Here is a 24,121-nt window from a genome sequence, read left to right as displayed (position 1 = left end):
TTATGAAAAGATGCAACAACATTTACAACCTGCCATGAAACCGACTATCTATCAAATATTTCCTGAAATCTGACTGACATTTACAACTATCTGAAGATCTATGGAACTTGTTTATTGGTTAGTTAGTTCACACAGTAGGAGGGGATTCGATTGAGTAAAGAAAGTGGAATGGGGAGGCGTTATTTTGGCCTGCTGCAAATTTGGTTTTATTAGAGAACATGAAAATCTGGTGTAAGATCCAAGTAATAATAAATCCAATTTCTATCCATTGTCTATCCATTATCTATCCATTATCTATCCATTATCTATCCATTATCTATCCATTATCTATCCATTGTCTATCCATTATCTATCCATTATCTATCCATTATCTATCCATTATCTATCCATTGTCTATCCATTATCTATCCATTATCTATCCATTATCTATCCATTATCTATCCATTATCTATCCATTATCTATCCATTATCTATCCATTATCTATCCATTGTCTATCCATTATCTATCCATTATCTATCCATTATCTATCCACTATCTATCTATGTTTACCTGGCACCCAGTGTTTGAGAGATGATAGCATTATGAAGTCTAGGATTTTTGCTGATCATTTTAGCCCTCTGAATCTGGCTCCACACCATGAAGGCGTTCATGGGCCGTTTGATGTGTGGCGTGCTGGGTGGCTTCGTCGCCTGAAACAAAACAAAAATAATTTTTGGAGATGGAATTTGGCAAAATATGAATAAACTATAGTAGAAATATCATTATTAGAATTAAAAGAATTACTATTTTGTATGTAATATCAATTCACAAAAGAAAATATTTACACTATTAAATATAATTTACTTACAAAATAAAAGCCACGGTTTAGGTCTTTACTAAAAAATATAAATATAGGAAATTTCATTCACATTTATGAAAATCAATGTTCCCACAAAATTATATATAGAAATAATTTGTTAGTAATAATTTTATCAATTGTAAAATAAAACAACAAAAATTTAAAACTTTTTAAACCTATGTAAATTGAATTTTATAACTGACAAAAACTTAACTTAAAATCTACTTTTTATTTTAAACTCCGGTCTTAAACCATTTCATGCCTTTTAATTTTATTTTCAATTAAACCGTCGGCTCTAAATTTTAATAGTTACATAATTAGTCTAGTTCATTAAGATATTTTGCATAGTCAGTGAATTTAAATAAATCGTCTCAAAGATTTTAGAGGATTTTTGTATATCGTCGTTAACAAAATTGATAAACCTAAATCTGACTACATTAGAATCGCAGCTACTTTGATTTTGTATGTACAGTTTTATTCTCAATGTACGTACAAAGTTTTATTTATATTATCCAGTAAATAAACACGTTATCTCAATCGTTGCCTTGAAAACTTTTATGACTTTTATCATATGTATATTGTATGGGAAGTACAATCAAGCAGTGTATAAACTAAACTACCAAAAATTTCTATCAACAGAGGGACTAATAATGCTTAGCATAAGTACCCTAAGTGTAGATATTATGTAAAAGCTTTCATCAAAATTGTGAAGAACTTCACTGAAGTGAGTTTATAGATAATTATGTTATATTACTTGGACAATTATAATGGGAAATTATGCGAGAAAAACAGAATAAATAGGTATATACTTCACTTTAGAGTGTTCATATCTTTTCAGTGTCTATCCTCTTAGCAATGACTGTAGTAACAATATAAATCATCAGAATAGCGTTAAACGATAGAATATATATCAGAAAAATTTGATTTAATCTCCTCGTACTTAATTTATGACTACATTTATTTAAAGCCTTATGGCCTTGTAATAAATGGTTGAAAAATTATTAAGAATTAGCCTAGGTTTTATTCTATTTCTTTTGCTATTTTTCTTAATTATTACCATGTCACATTGTATGACTAAAACACACCTAATTTAAGGAAGATCAAAATTATCCATGAAACATTTTAATTCTAAATTATTTTTAACAACAATAATTGCGAAAAAATACATAAATTTTTAAAGAAAATAAATATTCAATATTTTGCCAAAATGTAAAAGTTAAAAAATCAGTTTTAATTGTCAATAAAATTATTTTAATTTAGTTAATAGCCACTCAAAATATTAAAATTTTGGCTAATCATTGGTTAGGAGATTGTAATTTTAAAAATTTGTAATTAATGGACAATAAGTTTTGAAAATTGTCACCGTCATCATGGAATAACAATAGTTAGATCAGGGTAAGGTTTATTGTATCTGAAGAAAAAACTATTTTGCCTCTAACTTGCCGCTAATGAAAACCCAGTTTTGTTAGACTTGAGGGCTAACAAAACTGGTATTAAATAATTTATTTTCATGTTCGTGGGAAACGGTTTTAATCCATTGGATATTATCGGTTTCGAAGCCATACTGGAAAAAGTATACCACTTGTTAAAGTCATAAGATAATTAAAATTGGATTCCATTGAATGTTTACAAAAATAATATTAATTATTTTTCTGTATACTATTCCATTTCTCCTTAGGCAATGGACATTTATGTTGATTTAACAACAGTAATATTTGAAATTTCATCATTTGACTGTGCAATAGATCTTTTATATGTGGACAGGGAATCCAGGATAACTATAGTGCTGTTATTAGATCAACAAATGTAAGAAATGATGTTTTTAGTAGTGAATAGTATTAGAGATCTAAAGGGATAAGACAGTGGCCGATAAATCTATGTAAATCCCCAATGTTGATATTTAAAATTATCCCTTTTGTAGATTTTAATTAGTGGTTGAAACGTATGGAAACTCAACTTAATAAACCAACAAATCAAAATTGAATAAAATCCCTATGTTTTTAGGCCAATGAATAAGAAAACGTTATAATAAAACTTTGGGGACTGTGTAATAAACAGTCCAACATCAAAGCATTATGTCAGTAATGTATCAGTCATGGCTATTTCTAATGTTTTTATGAACCTTTAACCCTTTACAGTCGGGCCCCTTGCCGCACCTTAATCAGTCGGGGGGGGGGCGTTCAACGCCCCCCCCTATTATCTCAGTTCCTATTAGAGCTAGAGGGCTAAATTTTTTTGTGCAAGTCCCCTGTGTTATGATGAATTTTCGACCTTAAGTAAGTCAAGGTCAATTTTCGCTTCCTTCACCCTTTTATTTAACAACCTTTGTTTTTAGGTCCTTTTTTACTTAAAAATTTCAAACGGCTGTAATTTTTTTATTTTTGAAGCTAGAAGAAAATTTTTTTTGCAGAAAATGTTTATTTTTATGTAAATTTTATGTTTGAAATATCAAAACATAAATTTCAGCGGCCGCAGCTGTACTTGGCAGCTGCCAGCCACCGCAGTCGGCGGTCGGCGGGAAAACGGCGGCGGATCTTTATGAAATTTTAATACATTATGTAGACATGTAAGAAAAGCTTAAGTTTAAAATTTGAAGTCTCTAAGTCAAAAATTGCGGCCACAGGAGCCTTTTAAAGATTTCTGGAGACCTGGAGGATCAGGACCTGCAGGATCATACCTGGAACCTGAAATTGACTTGAACACCTGTATTTAATATGAGGATGTACTACTAGAGGATATTTTAGTATTTTGGTAAGATAAAATGCTTTGTTTAAGTCAAAAAAATATTTTTGATCTTTACCTGGATGACCCTGCCAGGTTTGCTGGCATCCTGTGCCCGCCAGGATGGAGATATTCAAAAAATTCCAGCTCTCAGTTATGTGTCATACCCAAACTTAAAAAGTCAAGCAGTTTGGGCTCTTTATCTTTCACACACATAAAATGAGATAGAAAAAACCGGAGGGGGGGGCGTTCAACGCCCCCCCCCCGACCGTTAAGGGTTAAGGTCCAATTTTAATCTAGTGTCCATATAGGGTTCATATTTTTTTTTGAAGCAAAGTAACTCTATAATAAAAATTTCATCTGACCGTATGACTGAAACATTTCAGGGGGAGCATAGACGTACAAGACGTTTACCCCCCCCCCCCCCCCAAAAAAAAAAAAAAACAAAAAAAAATTACCCCGGAGGTAAATTTTGGGGGGGGGGTAAACAAAATTTACCCCTGCCAACAGATTTCAGGTGGGGTAATTCCCCCCCCCCCCAAGCAAATTTTACCCCCGGGGTAAAAATTTTTTTGGGGGGAGCATAAGTTTTTCGGCTTCTTTCTACGACAGACAGCAGAAAATTTGCCCATACCAATGAGCCGCCAGTATACAGTATGACCCACGAAGAAGTATCTTTTAGGGTTTACAGCCCTTATTTCTCAATGTATCATCAAAAATAGCATATATCCGTGTTCTCTGTACATTTCTACACAAGCATATAAAAAATTTAATTTTACCTCCATTAACACCGGAGATTTTTAGAGCTAAAGATTTGAAAAAGTGACTGAGCAAAAAGTATCTTTTAACATGAAATGACTTTTTTAGCAAAATACATTGAGAAATAAGGGCTGTAAACCCTAAAAGATACTTTTTCGTGGGTCATACTGTATAATTTAATTAGATTGGTCTATCAGTCATTGTTCAAAAGACCTAGATGAATTTAGTTGTTTTCTATTTATCATGTACGTGTTTTCTTTATCTCTCTCTCATTTAGACCACTCAACATCTGCAATACAACCAACTTTGTCTGTTTGTCACGATTTTTTTATGCTTTGCTTAGATACTTATTAAAATTGTCTCCGTTTTTTAAGATATAGACCTAACTCTCTATTTTTGATTAAATGTCATATCAAAAATAATTTTAATAATTTTCTTATTGACGCCATTTTCTATTAGACACTATAAGCTGCTACCAGACTAAGTTACCAATGGCGGGCCAGTATACATTTTAATAGACCAATGGTAGTTTAGTATGACGTCACTTTTTACAGACACTATAAAAAGCTTCTAATATAATCAACAAGACGTATAAATAAAATGTTGAATCATAGCATATTAATTGTAAACAGTATGCTTTAATTACTTCTATTATGTTTATAATTTAATTTTACCATTCAATAATTAATCTTCATTGCTTTAGTAATTCAAGAAGGCATTTGAGATTATGAAGGGAGGGCTCATTGGGCTGTTTATTACAATAGTCCCCAAAGTTTTATAATAACCTTTTCTTATTCGTTAGCTCAACTACATTAGGGACTTTTATTGAATTTTATGGGTCCTGATTTGATTTATAAATTTAAAAAAATATATTAAAAATTTCTACGAACATATTCCATTGTAGTAGACAACTAACCTAACCAATTTTAAACCATCTTATAGGTTTCCACTCTGACGTTTGTCACTCCTGCGTTTGTCCTCGAACCGTAAAATTCTAAAATATGTTGGGATAAAAAAAATGGTTGAATGAGACTTAAAATGCATAAGAAGCTGAGACTTGGGATTAAAAGATTAAGATATTGAGAATACTATGCAGATAGAGTAGTAATAACCTATGGAAGCAGTGTTTCTCATATTTTATTTTCTAAAGGGATAAGACAATGGATGATAAACAGTCCTTTATTATATTGATATCAATAGTTGAAACGTTTGGACACTACAAGGTTCTGTCCCTTCTACCAAATAGCTTATAGTGACTAACACTAAACTTTTCTGAAAATTGTAAAATCTCCACCCTCCCTAGAGAAATCTTCCAAAATAAAGAAATTAAAGTGATGGGTCGACCTTTTTACCCTCCCTTCCTTTAATTACACCACTCTCTAATGTAAAAGAATTTGAAATATCATATCCACATGGTTATTAATCCAATATTAACAATTCAAAGTTCTTGCATTTAATCCATTTGAATAAATAATATTTATTCTACACCTCGTTCAAACACAAAATATCTGCAAAATAAATCGCTAGTAGAACAAAATAGGACCTTGCCAAGGAATAATTTTTGAAATAAAAAAGTAGAGGGCCTATCGAAACGCTACCGTTGAAACGGTAATAATCAATGAGAAAGGGGACATTCGACTGTTTATTACACTAGTCCTAAAAATTTTATTATAACGTTTTGTTATTCGTTGGTTTAACAACTTTGGGAACTTTTATTTAATTTTGATTGGTTGGTTCCTTAAGTTGAGTGTCTAAACATATTAACCACTAATTGTAATCTACGGAAGGGGTAATTTTGTGTATCAAAATGGGGGACGTACATCAATTTATCAGTTGTTGTCTAATCCCTTAAAACCCCTGGGTAATAATACTTATATTAATGTCTTTGATTTTGAGTTTTTACTTGTAGTTTTTATATATGGTTACGTGGTATTATTACATAAACTTTTTTTGCTTTTTCGCACAATACAAAGACTTTTACTTATACACCAACCCTTACTGATTTTTGTAATAAATAAAGAGGGGTATTATATTTGCAGTGGACATTATAAAGGATTCTTCCAAATGTAATATTTATTCAATACAAAAAGAATAATTTTTGGTTGTAATATACAAAGAAATTCAAGATTGAATATGTTCAAAACCCTATGAAAAAAGATATCAAATATAATGTTCTAAGGAAAGAAACTAAAACTTTATAAAAGACAGTGAGGGGCAATAATAATTGTCAACACCGCCCTCAGGCGTTTTTCAGTCCTTGGATACTTGTATTATATTGTGTTAATCCTATAGTATTCATTGTTTATATAAAAAATAGTTTATTAATAAATTCTTAATGCAATGTAATTACCATTTATGAATGTTGAATATTAAATGTATATGTTGTTTTGTTCCAATAAATATTTGAATTTGAATAATATTAAAGATCTACAAATAATCTAGAGTTATAATATCAGTGTTTACTACTGAGAGTAAAAGAAAAGGAAACAACAATAGATGTAGATTATATGTAAATATTATCTCAGGGGAAAAATGCCGTCAATATAGCTTGCTAACATGGAACTCGTTTATTGGTCAGTTCGTTCATCCAGTAGGAGGGAAGAGAATGGGGTAAAGGGGGTGTAAGAGGAATTCGTTATATTAGCCTGCTGCAAGTTTCAATCTATTAGAAAACATGAAAATCTGGTGTAAGATCCAGGTAATAATATATCCATTAAACAACCATATTAATGATTTATGACTTTAATTCAATGTTGATTTTATGTCCATATTTAATCATGATTATTATTAGCCTCAGTTTTATTTGCTTTATAAAAGGCGTAGCATCTCTATAAGCCTCTTCTTTTAGCTCATACACCATAGATGAACTCTTATGCTGTTATAATATCAACAAAATAAACTTTATAAGAAACAAAGACGAAATCATCCATAAAAGCAAAGCTCTGAAACGGTAGGACAAACAAACATTAACAATTGTAGAGTGTCAGAACTGGATAAGCAGAATATAAATAAATAAGTCTAATAAAATTGTGAGTAAATGTGTTGATTCAATTATAACATTATACCTTGTTGTAGTAGGAATCAGTATTAAAAAGATCTGATGACAGGATAATTTATCTATTGCCAAAAAGCTTTTAGTTTTGAATTGAATAATTTGAACCACGATAAAAAGAGAATCAATTTTAATCAAATACTCCTCTAATTTTTATTTAAATTTTTAAATATTTTCAGAATTCCTTTCAGTCACAAGTTATGCATTTTTATTTTTGTTTGTGTGAGTATGAAAAGGGATCATATTAGAAATGATAAGTGGGCTCTGACATTAATCCGATTAGTTCAATAAGCATTTAAACTTTACAGGGATAGAGGTATAGGCAAATTGCAAGAAATGTGAATTTGATTAATTCTAACCCACAACCTGTTAAAATTATTTTAGTTTTTACTTTTAGTATTTTAGTGTTTTACTTTTGAACAAAATGCTTCGATAAAATTGTCTTGGAAGGTCTAAAGATATTGTAACAGATGAAAGAAAATTGTATTTAATTTAATTTAAAAAAAAACTTCCCAATTAATTTTTATTGATTTATTGATTTTTTTGATTATGTGATCTATAAATTAATCACCGCATGCTAATTAATAATCAAATAACTTTTAATTATCTGTGACATTAACTTATCCTATTATGGAAAGTAGTAAGGTTTCTGTCTGAAGCTTAAGATTTCAATAACTAATTAACTGATTGGGTTATCTAATTTAGGAAGCCTTGACATAGTTTCTTTGATGGTTTTAAGCTACTTTATTTTCAGATTTAAATTTTGGCATGGCAAATTTAAGCTTTTTTATAGCCCCTTTAAGTTGGAGTTCTGCGGCTAGTTTTTTTATATGGTATAATATAATATACTTATTATATCAGTCTCTCTCCTCTCTAATAATAATATTAGATATCCTGAAGCCCTGATTTTTTTTGCGTGTGTTTGTCTAGGCACACTTTAGATTTAATATCCTCAATAAATCATTGGTAAACTAGGCAAGAATATGAAAAGATTTCCTTTGAAAAGCATTCATATGATGTTTTTTTTTATTTTTTTATTTATAAACCGATTAATATCCGATGGATTAGCACAAGTTCTCAGCCATACTGAAATATCATGTATAACATCCTATTACAGACAATTTTCCACGAATATCAAATAAAGATCATAAGATTTATACCAGTATTACTCATATAATTTTTCATTTTAATATCCGCGGAAAGTATGTCTGTAATCCGATGCGATCAAACTTATCAGAGATTTTCATTATAGATGATACTTTTTTGTAAACTAGCGGCTGCGCCGCTAGCATCTAGGGACTCTATTTGAAGCATAAAAATTGCCTAAAATCATCTCAGGTCCTATAAGAAGCTTCACTCCAAAGGAGAACCTTATCGGTTCAGCGGTTCACGAGATCCTTCGCTACAGACAAAAAAAGCTTACTACTTTATATATTTACTATCGGCTTCGCCCCTAGCCTCTAGGGGGTTTGCCCCAAGAAGTATAATTACATCTTCTATTACTTACCCAGCAGAACGGATCGCAAATTTTCGCACCTACCCAGCAGGAAAACATTTTCTCGATTAAATAACGAATTTGCAAAAAAAAAAATGGGGGGAGGATTTTTTTGTTTTTTGGGGGGTTGGGGGTGTCCCACCCCCCCAAAAAATAGCTTAAAACCACCGCAGGACCAATAGGTATATACCCTGAAGAGTAGAATCCGATCGGTTCAGTGGTTACCGAGATCTTAAGCTTCAGACGGACGGACGGACAGACAGACAGACATCAAGCTACTTTGTATTATAGATAGTGGCTAAGCTTTAGTGAAAGAAAGGGGTTCAGAAAAGGTAAACAAATTGGAAGATTTTTTCCAGATATGATTTCTTGGGAGGAAGGAGGTACCTTTCCCAAAAATAGTTAAAAGCCTTTACTGGATTTATATTGAGAACCGTGTATCAGTGCAACTGTTAGCAAGATTCTAAGGTACAGACCCACAGAAAAACAAACAGAAATAAATCCTGTTACGTTATATATAGGTTAATAGGAAATAGGGTTAAAATCAAGGACGTCCAAGTTTTTTTTAAAGATGGGTAAATTTGGATGTTCAAAGGTTTGATGGGGATAGTCTAATGTATTTTTAGTATTGAGTGGTTAAATGATAGTTTAAAAGTTTGAGGTGGATAAACCCCGCCTAGGACGACTATGGTACCCAACTTGCAAGTATATGGATGCTGCCAAATCTTCTGACTAATTTCTTGGCATCTGGTAGCTAATAATTAATAAAATGCTAGACCCGCCCCTCATCTAAAGTTACTAAATATGCTTTATCTGATTATACACTGCAAAAATGAAAGCATTTTTATACAACTTATATTATTATAATATAACTAATTGGAGACAACTCTCTCCTTTTCTGTCCAAACACCCGGGGTATTAGGTTAAGTAACAACCTTCAGACAACGAACACTTTGATTTCACGACCTTTGTCTGCATTGTGAATTGTAATGAGTTGTGCCTGTATTGTGCAAAGACATTCTCCCTAAACTTTATGTCGCGCACCTGACATAGCAGCAGTAGGGAACAATTATAAAGTCTTTAGTTATCTCTGATAGGCAGAGATTCGAACTAATCACTAAATTATGGTTATTATCCTTATAATTAATTAACCCCATTCTTTTTCAATTAATCTTTGATATATCCCATTAACTTTTTTTCCAGACATTAGTTTTCATGATATGCACTGAAAGCCAAGCATTTACTATTTAATATATGCAAAAAAAAATGCTCTTTATCTTCAGTAATTTATTATTTTAAACTTTTTTTTGTGGTACAGCTGCTTACTAATTAAGGTATGTCCATATGTATATGTAAACATTCGTTATTACTACGTCAAATAATTGATTCGCTGTTTTAAACATTTTATTTGCTATTTTTTCGAAGGCCTGGGCTTACAAAACTTGTATAATTTTTTGCTGCGCTCTATATGGATAAGTATTTTATATTTTACTAGTGGATGCGACCCTAGCATATGTAGCTCTGTATTTGAACGGTAGGAACTTTCTTAAGACTTAAATTTGAAACAATAAAATTAACTAAAAGCATCTTGAGGCCTATGTGAAGCTTCCTTAATACGCATAATTCAATAGGTTCAGTAGTAGAAATCTAAGCTACAGACAAAAAAAAACTTAATTCTTTATTTCGAAAAACAAAATGATATTCTATGTTATTGTGAGTCTTTTAGTATTATAGGCTTCTTTTTTCATCTTTTTTGTTACTACCTTATGCTGTCTTGGCCCCTAGTTGCCTCTAGGGACACCTGACGGGGGAGAAGGGGGGTGATTTCTACAACCTAATTTTTTATTATAGATTTACAAAGTAAACGTAATTTTTTTCTAGGTGCGATTTCTCTTGGGAGGGTGATGGTACCCTCCCCCAAAACAGTTATAAAGCGACCTTCTAAAGGAGAACTATATCGGTTAAGCGGTTACCGAGATCCTTCGATACTGACAGGCTGGCAGAGATCCTGTTAATTTAATATAAAGATTAAAGAAAAATGGTAAAATTGATTACATTTTTGACTGTATCTTTATTCCTGACATAATTTCAACTTTTTTCTCATAAATATTCTTTTCATCCTAAATAGCAACAAACTCACAATAGTTGAATTGGTTTTATTTGCATAAAAACAAATAAGATTTTATCTTTATACATTTTGAATGTCTTAAAGAGCCCTTTTAATGCTTATTGCCTTCATTTTAGAGGTTTTTTTTATGACACAGCTATTATAAAGCCTTGGTATGTCCGTATGTCCGTCAAAGTAATATACAATATACATGACATATTGATAAATGTGTGGTCTATCTAAATTCGCACGACGCCCCCTTACTACATTTTTAAAACGTATCCTAAAGATTTTAAAAATTTAAATGAAACTTATGATTTCATATTTTTCTTACATCCTATTAAATAAAGTAGTAAGGTTTTTTTTGTCTGAAGCTTCAGATCTTAGTAACTATTAAACTGATTTGGTTCACAATTTTAGGAAAGCTTTACATCTGTCCTATGCTGTTTTTATGCTATTCTATTTTCAAATATAAGTTTGGAATGGTTTTAAGCTATTTTATAGACTCCATATGCCCCCTTGAATACAGAGCTCATTGATGCTAGTGGCGAAGTCGCTAGTATATGGTATATGTATAACTGGTTACAACTAAAATCTTATTATTATATTATTGCTCCGCTACTTATGAACTGGTATTGTTCTTGTTTTGTGAGGTATGAAGTAAAATCAGCATATTTTGATTATACATATAGTCAAGTTATTTCAATTTACTTCAAGTTCATTTTAGGTATAATATAAGGATATAAGTTATAGTAAGAAACAATTAAAGATTCACAACAATCTGTATATCTTAAATTTTACTCACTTATTTCAAAACTCAATTAGGAGTGGGAGAAGACAAATAATCCCCTTCCTTATTTTAATTTTAGTTATTATAATCAAAATCAAATGTGTTAGCAACCTAAACATACAAAGCCGTCAATCTATGTCGTGTATAGTGTTTTGTCAGAGGGGTTTATCCAATTTTATTAATTTAACCTCCCTACGCCCCCCCCCCCTTTGCACGTCCTGCAGTCCATTAAATTGATTAAAATCTCTGCTATTCTCTTGTCCCTGCATATGGGTTAATAAAACAGTTTATGAAAAATTAAAATTCAAAAGCAGAGCCCAAAATTTGGCCAAAATAAGCATAATGTAAGTTTTGAGAACTCTTAATGGCACAAAAACACTTCAATTTGCATTTGTTTTTGCATAAATGATGTGATATGTAAATTTTCAAATAATTCAAATCGCAGCTTGGACGTTGATTCTTAGTAAAAAATACCTATGCAATTATTTCATACAATAACCCAATAAGATGTTCAATATTTAAATAGATTATGTTTATCCAAATCAAATCAAGATAATTTGTCAAACATGTATCTGATCAAGGATATTTAAGAAAAATCTTTGTGCCTTTTTCCGCTTGTTAAAAAAGAATTACTATCTTCATAATTTCTAAACAACTTGATCCTTTAATTTTCAGCAAAACATTTTTTACTGTACCTTGTATTTTCCTTATCGTTTTTTCCAAGAGTTACTGGATTGCCAAAATTATATGTAAATACAGGTAGTTACCACAGGGAGGTACAGCTGTCAGTTTAATCAAAGCTTCGGATAACCTCTTTTATTGCAAGACCTTTGTCTGGAAGTCCTAACTATGCATTGCAATGCGTTGCGCCTGTTTTTGGCCAGGGCATTAACCTAACTCCATCCTTGTTAACCTACAACTCAGACCTCCATATTATAAAAATTTCTCTAGGATTACATGCACTTTAGTAAAATGGTCTGTGGAGTTTAACCTTTAATTGTGCACGCATTTTGTCAACATCTTCGTTAAGCATACTTTATTTGTCAATCCACATTCGAAGTAGCAATAGCAGACAATTAATAAAAATTGTGCCATTTAAAAAAAAAACAATTTTCGGCGGCAGACTCCAAAGTTAATGTCATGTCCTTTGAAAAATATTCCTTATCATAATTTATGGTTTTTTATAAAACAAATGGATATAGTTCAAAATTAATAAACTTAATTTCTATGTATTTTTTTACAAAAGAAAATCATATATAAACAAATAAATAAGGAACTTAAATTTTCAATAAAATTATCTGGAGTCTTCTAACCTCCTTGATAGGTTTAAATATTTGTTGATCTTTTATCCAGATATAATAGTTCTAATGTAAATGTAATTACCCAAGTTTTTTTCTAACCCCTTGATTAGGTGCTGAATATATTTTAATATTTTTCATGCTATATATTTTAATAGTACTACGTTTTCCAGTATGGCTTCGAAACTGATTAATATTCGCTGGATCAGAACCTACTGAAACCAGACTGAAATATCATGTATAGCACCATAGGCCCGGCTAACAAAACTGGTTTTAATCTTATAATTTTTCATATTGATATTCGCTAAAAAAACTGTCTATAATACGATGCGATAAATAACTTTTATGTAGATAAGTGACTTTATCGTAACATGTAACGCGCTCGTTTTTGTCAGGAAATGCCTTCTCCTATTATGGTGTATTTCCTTATACGTTTTTTTCAGATTAATTTAGCTGAATTAAATGTTTAGGTGTAGCTATGAAAACTTCAATCTAGTGATAGGAAAAAGTTAAAAGTATCAAGGATCTAAAGGGAAAAGACAATGGCTGATAAAATAATGTACATCTTCAATGATAATAAACAAAATTCCCTCTTCTGTAGATAAAAATTATTGGTTATGACGTTTGGACACTCAACTTAATATGCATCAAAAATTCCCAAAGTTCCCAAAGTTGTCAAGCCAACAAATAAGAAAACGTTATTAAAAAACTATGGGGACTAGTGTAATAAACAGTCCATTGTCTCCTTCCATCCTATACAAGTATTCCTTTTTGGGAAACTTTAAGTTTTACTTACATAATTTTCATTTTACTGATTTTTTTACATTAATTAGCTGATTTCTTTTTTTATAATACTAGCATCTTTGTATATTGAATTCTTTTGTTAAAACTTATTATCATTACTATGCATCCTATATAATTTACAGTAGCGCAACTATAATATCATCTAATCTGTTAACAGGTTTTTTTATATTTTATTTAGATAGAGGGCTAAATATAAGAAACTTTCAAATATGGGTAATGGTATGACACATAAATGAGATATTATTTTTATTTCGATCCTGGCGGGCACATGATGCCAGCTAACTTGGCAGGGTAATCCAGCAAATGAGCAAAAATATATTTAATATCCGGTGGATTAGAACCGGTTCTAAGCTGTACTGAAAATTATGCACAACATCGTATAACAGACAATTTTCAACGAATTTAAGAATTAAAATCATAAAATCATTATCAGTTTTACTAGCCCGGGCCTAAGTGGTATCAATTTTATATTTTTTATTCTAATATCCGCGAAAAGTTTTCTATAGTACGATGCGATGAATAACTATTCTATACACAAAAGATGAATTTATCATCTGAGATTTCATGAAAAATTATTTATGATTTAATGTTTAAAATTATGATTTTATCGTTAAGAGTTATGTTCAAAATATTAAATTCAAATCAGGGAAGGAGGGGACTTTAATGGTTCAATTTATCTACACCCATCCTATCCCTGAAAATTACAAGCTTCTAAAGCCAAAATTTAACAAGGAAATATTAGGGAGAGATTGAATAATCTTCCATTGTTCTAATCCTGAATGAATGTGTTAAAGTTATGGAGATGGATGGGACAATGGGCTGTTTATTACATTATTATGCCTTATTATTTAAGTCCCCAAAGTTCTATGATATCGTATTCGTTGGGTATTTTGGAGACTTTATTGAATTTTGACGTTTCAAACACTAATTTTAATCTTTAGAAGGGGTAATTTTGTGTATCATCAATTTATCGCCCTTTAGATCCCTGTATTTAAGTACTTTACCACAGGTAAATACATTTCTCTGATACATTATAAATAATTTTAATTTTGGGTGCAGTTTTAAATAAGCAATGTTCTAACAAAAAGGCTGTGCTTTAAAAATACCAAATTTCAAATAAACTGTATAGAACAATTTTGTTTTTTTTTTGAGGATAATTATGTTCTTAATTTGCCCTAAAATAACACCAACACAAAGTTCTTTTTGAACCTATAAAAAAAATGCTGTTCTCTAATTACCAATGGCAGGCCAGTATGACATCATTTTTTATAACCACCAACACCTCTAAGGGATACTATAATAAACCCTTTTACACCAATGAATTTTCATGATAATTTAGAAAATGTAAATATATTTTTTATTATTTTATTTATACTATGGATTAAAAATTCTCTGTTTTATGGGACCTATGCAAAAAAGCTCTCGTGATAACTAACTAAACTAACCTACAATACCCATCACTTTTTATATAGATAGATAGATGGATAGATAGATAGATAGATAGATAGATAGATAGATAGATAGATAGATAGATAGATAGATAGATAGATAGATAGATAGATAGATAGATAGATAGATAGATAGATAGATAGATAGATAGATAGATAGATAGATAGATAGATAGATAGATAGATAGATAGATAGATAGATAGATAGATAGATAGATAGATAGATAGATAGATAGATAGATAGATAGATAGATAGATAGATAGATAGATGCAAAAATCAATCTAAAATTGGCATTTCTAATCAGAAGTTGTCAACAGGGCGGGAACAATTAAATCAACAAATTTTGAGGCCACCTTCTGTACCCAAGCTTTGACTCAATTTTCTCTAAAATTGGGGAAAAGGTACCTAAAATAGAATCGCTGTTGCTTTGGTGACGAGTTTTCTGTTAATCCTTTACCCTTCTTTTATAATGTAAAATCTAAATAGTTTATGAACAGCAGCAATTTAGGGTCTTGTATGTGCTATATAGCTAAGCTGTCATTTAACAAATCTTTCAAAAAACGGTCTCCAGGAGAGAAATATAAACCATCTAAGTTCTCCGGGAGACAAATAAAATTTAATAATGGATTTTGAGAAAAATATAAAAAATTTTCACCACTAACTTTTGGTGTATTTTCAGTGAATGTTTTTTTAGTTTAAAAGAAGGTGGCCTTAAAAATTATTAGTCCAATCGAAAGTCAATCAATATACTTTTTTATTTAAAATCATTGATCATTGTTTGTTTAAACATTCTGCAGATTGGATAGCAGAGAAAAATCTATTAATCATAAAGGATAAATAACCAAAACTGATCAAGCTAAATTTGCTTGATTCACTTCACTAAGAGATGCGATTGGTAATGAAGATTTTGTTCTTTGAGACTGAGTATATTTCGTTATGAAGTAGCAGTAGTTACAAATTTAAATTGTTATTGTTGAGATAGATTAATGACTGGAAAAAAATAAATAATTAAGATAAAAGTTATAAGAATTTCTTGCATCGTATTATAGACAGCTTTTCGCGGATAGTAAAATGTAAAATTTAAAGATTAATTCTATTTATGTTTCCCCTGAATGATTATAGAGTTGTTACGATTTCTATAATATACCTTATTATTACAAGAATCAGAATCATCATGTAAAGTTTGCAATAATTTGGACAATTCTAACATGCCTAAATTAAGGGCTAACCGTTACAGACCTATGGACATACGGACCGATTCTTCATAATAGGAAAGTTTAGATTTATTCAAATGATGATTTAAAGTAAATTCCTACATATCTTACTTTAATATTTTTTATTTCTTAATGCACAGTGTTTGTCCTTGTTAAAGAAATTTATATTTCAGCAAAACATTTTTTGTGTTATCTAATAGATTTTAACGCCAAACCTAAATGATATGTTTTTGTTCCAATTTTCTTCTCTAATTGGTCTTAATTCTAGAAATAATGAAGTGTAATATCCGCTGCAAAAAAACATCATATTTTAAAAGTGAAGATTTGTTAATCAAAATTTTTTCAATATGAAATAGGTAGGGTGTCTGGGTGTCTGTCGACAAAGATCAATAAAACTGCACGACCAACTGGGTAAGGGTTCTCTCTTTATTTTAGGATAGGTTTTAAAGTCTTAGAACAAATAACTTTACGGGATCTTAGTAATTACTCCACCCTCTCTTTGTTCTAGACAGGATCTATCTATGGCCTATGATCTGAAAGAAATTTCAAGGAAAGGGGATTTTACTCATACACTTGCTTTGTTACTATGTTACATCATACATGTACTAAATATTGGGCCTAATGTAGTAAATATCAGGCATATTAGTTCTTTTAACATCTACAAACCTTAAAATACTTTATGACAGCGAAAGAATGTTCTTTTTAAGTATCCAACTTCTATAACTCAAACATAAAGGATGTGAACGTTTTAAAAATCGGACTTTAAAAGGTATTTATCCATAAATTACCAGATTTTTTTGCATAATTTCTTTAATGCAAAAAAGTAGTAAGGGCATAACTGGGCATTAAAACCAGGGAAGAGTCTTCAAGAAATGATTTTTGAAGTTATTTAATAAAAAGTAAATAGCGTTTTTAGTGACTTAGTTAGAAGCTCTTTTTATTGACTACAAAAAATAAAGTCATGCAATACAAATGACCAATGATAGGCTAATAAACAGACCAATGGTAGGCCCATATAAATATAAAAAGCTTCTATAGTCTACCATTACCACAAACTTCTGATATAATGAAAATATTTTAATCTCCTTAATAACCTTTAATGAAAAACAGCTTTTTATCGCCTGATTTACAATTTTACTAGAATTAAGTTAATAGTACCAAGTCCATTTTTATTTCTTAACATTTTTGTATCTTCTAAAAATAATAGTCTATGCCTATTGTAGTATATTAAAAAAAATCATGAATTTAAACTATAAATATTTTCTCCAGAATGAGAGCTCCTTGAATACGCCAATGTAGTTAGTTAAAATATTGGACAGTAGCCAAAACATTACAATATATATACACAGTAGAGTCTCTGCCGTGAAGGGTTAAGAATATGATTTAAAAATTGGGAAATAGTCCCTTTCGTGGCAACGCCTCTTAAGGGGCGTTTCTTCATATTTTCACAGTAGGTTTTAATAGTTTATTTTAGGTTATGTTAGGGTAGGTGATTACCCCGCAGGGTTAGAGCTTCCCTTTTGAGCCAATAGAGCTTCCAAAACTTCTCTGTTTCTGTAACTTTTGTAAAAAAGCAGTTTTAGTGAATTCCACCCTCATAAGATTACAATAACAAAGATGCTTTTTATAGTTCCTATAAATATGACGTAATACCTACTGCCCTACAATTGGTTAATTTCTATTGTATGGCGTCAATTTTTTAGGCACAATAATAAATTGAACTGAAGCAAAACCGAAATCACTATAGGGATGAGACGAGGGGAGGGTAGCCCCACAAAACATGTGAAATGGATGGAATCCCGTGAATGAAAAAATATTTTTTTTGCCTATTTACCGATCCTACAATTCTTGATTTTGAGGAGTAGAAGGCAATTTAATGCTTGGAAGTGATCATTCAAAGCCAGGCAAAAAAATGGCTTGGACCTGACTTGAATATCCAATTAGCCAGTGTGAAAATTCAAAATAAATTGCCAACAATTTCCAACAAATTTCGTCCTTTTATTAACACCTTACTTGGCCATTTTATTCTCCATGATGCCACACTCGCGGATACGCATCTAGAGGCCTCTAGGACGCTTGAGGGAATGGAGGGTGGGGGAAGTTGACTTCTTTATACTATAGGAGAGGATTATTTATTCAAAAGTAGCAGAATGTCTGTATGTGTGTTTATATCCAATTTATATGTAATCTTAACAAGTCCAGTAGTGCAGCTACTCAATAACTAGAATATGTCTGTAGGTCACACTGTTTGACCTTTTTTCCTAGATTGAATAAAACTTTTTCAGTATCATGAACTTAAAACTGATTTTTTGATATTGCCTGCTGATACACACAGGGAACAATGGGCGATAAAATGGTATACATCCACAATGATTGAAAGCAAAATAATCCCGTCTGGAGATTACTAATTTTTAATTGACAATATTTGGACCAACCAATCAAAACTATTGCCCAAAAAAAACTTTGAGCACAAGTGTAATTTACAGTCCAATCTACCCTCCCTTCCTGGATTTACTATAAAAGGACTTCAACATATAAGATTAAGTAATTATGACTTAAAAATTATTTAGCAAAGGGTCCAAAACAGAGTGATGTGGATACTAACTTCTTTTTAAAAGCCCGGGGAGTAGACAGGGCGATTAGGATTCTTTACACAAACTTTATTCCATAATGCACCGTAATAATGGATATACCATATATGTGGATATATTGTCAGGGCAAAATTTGTCTCAATTTATCTTTCTAATATGGTCAGTTCGTTCATCCAAAAGGAGGGGAGGGGATGGGGTAAAGGGAGTGGATTGGTATTTTCATTCTAGTCAGCTACGAGGACCACTTTATTAGAGTAATTAAAAATCTGGTACAACATCCAAGTAATAATATATCGATTACCACAGTAGACTACAGTAGCATATAGACCATCATTTATATTACTATTAATGTGGTGTCAATATGCATACACACATACGCGAAGAATGCATGAACATAAAAAGCTTTAAATATTCTTTCTTGATAGTATTACAATTTTAATTAATTCATTCAAATAATTTTCCCTATTTTAAAGAAATCATGTTTGTCTTTAACAACCCAATACCACAATCATCAACACTTATGGAAAAAGGTTCTGCAATCCAAAGAATATGACTCTAAACAATTTAACTCTATTGCAAATTTTTTATTCATATTCAAATTTTCATGGAAATTATTATTTTTTTTGATGTAATGATGAATGCTACTTAGTAATTTATATTTTGCATTTGTCAAAATAATGAATTGATGGATTTTAAAGAATAAAATTGCATTTGTAAAAAATGAAATTTTAAATCATTTTATATCTAGATTTAATATATTTAAATCTGTAATCAATAGGTAGAGTAAGAACACACAATTTTCATAACACATAGTTTTTTAAAGAAATATGGCTTGGAAACCGATTTATATCTGTTGGATTTCAACCGGTTCTCATCCATACTGAAAAAACATGTATGACATGTATTAGAGATAATTTTCCATGAATATTAAAATAAAAATCATGGGATTATTACTAGTTTAGTTGGCCTGGTCCTTCAGCCCCTGGAGGCTAACAAAACGGTTATGATCTTATCATTTTTTATTTAATATCCGCGGAAAGCTGTCTGAATTACAAGGTGATCCCATACGTTTTTTGATTACATGGTAGAAACCATTTACATTAAAATCAGGAATAGGTCAATAGAAAGTGAATCTTATCTTCTTTGGGCTTGTAAACTTTAAAAGTAGTAGATGTAGTACAGAGTAATTCACTTAACCACCACACTGTATAAATTGTTTATGATGTAAATAAAATGTGTGTGATCTCGTGTCAGTCATAATATCTACCACAAAAACAACATCTAAACACGCGCTCATACATTTAGTTACAAGTTTTGTGTAGGGCGTGAGTCATGGACGTCCAAGCTTTTTTAAATAGGGGTAAATGAGGGGTTCAAACACCCCTTTAACCCCCACCCCCTTGGACGTTTACGACTGTTAAGAGAATGCATGTGTCAATATTTTTTTGTAATGTATGGTGGACAATTTTGATATTTAACAAAAGTTTAACTAAAAGAAGCGTTAGAGGTGCATTTTACGTTTTTAGATGCCATACCTGGATCTTTACAATATCAGAACAAGTAAAACCAGTAAAGATTGTCCACCCATCAAAAGTAGTATCGGTGTTTTCACACAAATTGCTTGTTGAGAATTGATAAATAAAAATAAGGGAGAGTTGGTTTGGCCTATACCTAACCTAACCTTACCAAACAAACAAAAATACTTCTCGCCTTCCCTTATTTTTAGACTATTATTATTATTTCAAACATAAGAGGTGTTGGTGGGGTTATCAGTGTACTTTTAGTCAAATTCCCGTCTTTTTAAAAATATTCTGTACAAATACAGAAAAGTGTTGTTGCGGGCCACACATAAAATTTTGCGGAGTGGCAACAAATAATCTAAAAACAATTGTCCAATTAAATTCACATTACATGTAATATAATATTCAAATAATACCAATTTAAAAAAGAACCTTAAGCAGTAAACAGTTTGAAAAGTAAAATGCAGCAGAATTTTTTTTATTTATATTTGTATATTAGTCAATATGAAGATCCTTTAAAAATAAAGTTTTATTCTGGAAATAGCTTGGAAAAATGTTAATTACAGAAATTTATGGCTTTTTGCTTTAGCAATATAATTACAATTTAAATGATAACAAGGATATAATCATTCATAACAGAGAATTTAAGTTTAAGTCTAAACACTTTACCAAGGTAATATGTAGATTTTTTGTAATGGAATAATAAAAGAAAAATGTAGACATTTTTAATAGCAGATATGCAATCGGTTTTTTTGAAGACCTCTTACTTTTTAAGTAATTTATGTTTTTAAAAAAAAGATTAAGTCGATTTTAAGGTACTAAAACGCAACAAAAAAAAGGAAGAAAATGTCCATTATGTACAAAAATAGTAAGATCTTTATTTTGACACCTTACTTTTTGAATTTTGTCAGGTAATTATTGAAAAAATTTATTTTTTTAAACCCACGAGAATAAAAACTTTGAACTTAATTTTATCATTTCACAGGTAAAAAAATATGGGTTCATATATACCTTTAGAATCAGAAAAATATTACGAATCCATTGTAAGCAAAATTGAAAAAAAGTAAAAAAATAAAAAATAAACAAATGGCCAATTATATTTTTTGTTCAGGCAACACTTTCGTCTTCCCTCTTTTACCCCCTCTTTACCCCCTCTTTACCCCCTTCCCATTTTTATACTCAATTCAAGAATTAAGACGTTGCCTGTATAATATAATATGATATTTTCATTTAATTCCTTTTATTGTAGTTTATATACTATATTGTAAACTTTTTTTTTCAATTTTGCTTACAATGGATTTGTAATATTTTTCTGATTCTAAAGGTATATATGAACCCATATTTTTTTACCTGTGAAATGATAAAATTAAGTTCAAAGTTTTTATTCTCGTGGGTTTAAAAAAATTGATTTTTTCAATAATTACCTGACAGAATTGAAAAAGTAAGGTGTCAAATTAAAGATCTTACTATTTTTGTTCATAATGGCCATTTTCTTTCTTTTTTTTGTTGCATTTTAGTACCTTAAAATCGACTTAATTTTTTTTTTAAACTTAAATTACTTAAAAAATAAGAGGTCTACAAAAAAAACCGATTGCATATCTGAATTCTATGAAAAATTTTACATCTACTACTTACCAAAAGAACTGGCTAGCTATAAAAAAAAAGTTGATACACCTTCTTTATGTCCATCCATGTCTTAGTAACTAGGAAATCAGTTTTCACTTTTGCAAATAATTAAGATGGATGGCTGGACTTTCTCATGAAGATTCCTATGACCATTAGGCATAAAATTTAAAGTGGCGTTGCTTCTTAAAAGATAATGGCATAAATTTATAATTTGTCTTTTTCTAACATATGATATACACTTTTAATTTGACAGCTAAGATCATAAACCAAACAACTATTTTTGCTTTAGATTGTTACATTATTATATGCCCCAAAGCAATATATTATTAATGACATACTATTATTCTCTAAAATTATTATTTTACATGCAACTCAAATAGTTATAATTAATACTTTTGTTCTTTTCAATATGTATTTACAATTTTAATGTTCTCCTCTGAGCCTTATTGATTCTAAAATTAACCCTTTAATTGGTTTACAATAGTTAATTAGACTGGTGTGGTGATTAGGAAACAAAGGGATAATTAATTGATGAGAAAAGGAGTTTGTACTCCTGGGAATGCAATCATAAACTTAATTATGCCTGCAGCTAGTGGCGTGTACAAGGTATTACTAGTGGGGTACCATTATTAAGGGAGAGAAAGCAGGGTTATCAAATTTAAAACTATAAGGGGGATGTTGACCCCCCTTATCACACACCTATGCCTGCAGCTTTAATTCATAGTCTTTCATATCATTAAGGAGTCATTGAACATGCTATATCAGACAAGTGCAAGTATTAATAGTTTGTCTATTAAAATCTTTCTAACCACTGAATCGTTTTAGTTTTCAAATTTAAGGAAGTATCTAATAGACCCTAGTTTCATTCACCCCATAAATTCTTTTTTAGATTTTTAGTCTTTACAGGAATAACATTTTTCTTAGAGTTCCAAGCTTCAAAAACTATCTTATTTCCAGTAAAAGCCTTGTTTAAACATTTCCATTTTTAGAAATCTTAATAATAAATTTAATGGAAATAAATATTTAGTTATAAATTTGCCACACCGGCCAATTGTATGCAACTATAGGTAATCCAAATATATTTCTAGCTCTAATTATGCCACACCGACCAACCAATTGTATGCAACTACAGATAACAAACTAAATTTTAGCTATAACTTTACCACACCAGTGGAAATATATCAAACCAAAAGTATCGCAAATATATCTCTAGCTGTAATAATGCCACACCAACCAATTGTATCCAACTATAGTTAACAAACTAAATTTTAGCTTTAACTTTACCATACCCTTTTAAATATATAGAACCAAAGGTATCGCAAATATATCTTTAGCTGTAATAATGCCACACCGACCAATTGTATGCAACTATAGATAACCCACGGCAACAATTTAACAAATGGTATGTTTGTGCAAAATATTTTTTTTGCAAGTGTCTCTGCAAAAATACGACAAATACTTAAGTTTTAGAAGGGAAATGATACAAACATAAATTGTTGAAATTTCGGAATATCTGTCAGTGCTCTTTTGAGTTGCTAAGCTATAAATAAAATACATTGCCTGTCAATCTGTCAGTCCGTAACGCTATAGGGAAATGCAACCCCACTTTGTACGTTGGTCTATCTGTCATGCAACAAAAGACAAAAGACGTGATTTTCTCTTATTTTTAGTATACTACTGAAATTTTACTCTTTGTTTTTTGTTGTGCTTTGCTACCTACTCATGAATGTTATCATCCATGTAAGTTAGTCATACTAAAAAGGTGATCATTATAGTCTTTTTATTATTAAGATATTAAGCAAAGCCAATAGCAATTGTTGAATTGCATGACTGGATCTTGGTGTCATTTTGTTATT

General features: G+C 30.5%; 5 protein-coding genes across 6 annotated transcripts in view; 4 read left to right on the top strand and 1 right to left on the bottom strand.

Moving 5' to 3' along the window:
* LOC145312109 (uncharacterized) overlaps positions 1-24,121 on the bottom strand; it is a 117,787-nt gene that overhangs the window by 66,765 nt on the left and 26,901 nt on the right. For both annotated transcript variants that reach the window (XM_080151252.1, XM_080151260.1), the window contains one exon: positions 551-690. In XM_080151252.1, coding sequence (XP_080007378.1) covers positions 551-690 — 140 coding nt within the window. The remainder of the gene's footprint in view (positions 1-550; positions 691-24,121) is intronic.
* Positions 16,162-24,121, top strand: part of LOC145312037 (uncharacterized) — a 242,459-nt gene continuing 234,499 nt past the window's right edge. The window contains exon 1 of the mRNA XM_080151163.1: positions 16,162-16,202. The gene's annotated coding sequence lies outside the window, so the exon portion shown is untranslated. The remainder of the gene's footprint in view (positions 16,203-24,121) is intronic.
* ND-24 (NADH dehydrogenase ubiquinone) overlaps positions 16,167-24,121 on the top strand; it is a 217,824-nt gene continuing 209,869 nt past the window's right edge. The window contains exon 1 of the mRNA XM_080151577.1: positions 16,167-16,200. The gene's annotated coding sequence lies outside the window, so the exon portion shown is untranslated. The remainder of the gene's footprint in view (positions 16,201-24,121) is intronic.
* Ssrp (structure specific recognition protein) overlaps positions 16,167-24,121 on the top strand; it is a 207,279-nt gene continuing 199,324 nt past the window's right edge. Inside the window, exon 1 of the mRNA XM_080151200.1 lies at positions 16,167-16,201. The gene's annotated coding sequence lies outside the window, so the exon portion shown is untranslated. The remainder of the gene's footprint in view (positions 16,202-24,121) is intronic.
* The window catches only part of LOC145312140 (tudor and KH domain-containing protein homolog), a 189,006-nt gene continuing 181,053 nt past the window's right edge, over positions 16,169-24,121 (top strand). The window contains exon 1 of the mRNA XM_080151286.1: positions 16,169-16,203. The gene's annotated coding sequence lies outside the window, so the exon portion shown is untranslated. The remainder of the gene's footprint in view (positions 16,204-24,121) is intronic.

This window comes from Acartia tonsa, chromosome 1 (assembly GCF_053477335.1).
Source record: "Acartia tonsa isolate MP-2025a chromosome 1, ASM5347733v1, whole genome shotgun sequence".
Taxonomy (NCBI): domain Eukaryota; kingdom Metazoa; phylum Arthropoda; class Copepoda; order Calanoida; family Acartiidae; genus Acartia; species Acartia tonsa.
Note: the sequence above shows the minus strand (reverse complement) of the source record. Positions and strands in the feature narration are given on the sequence as shown.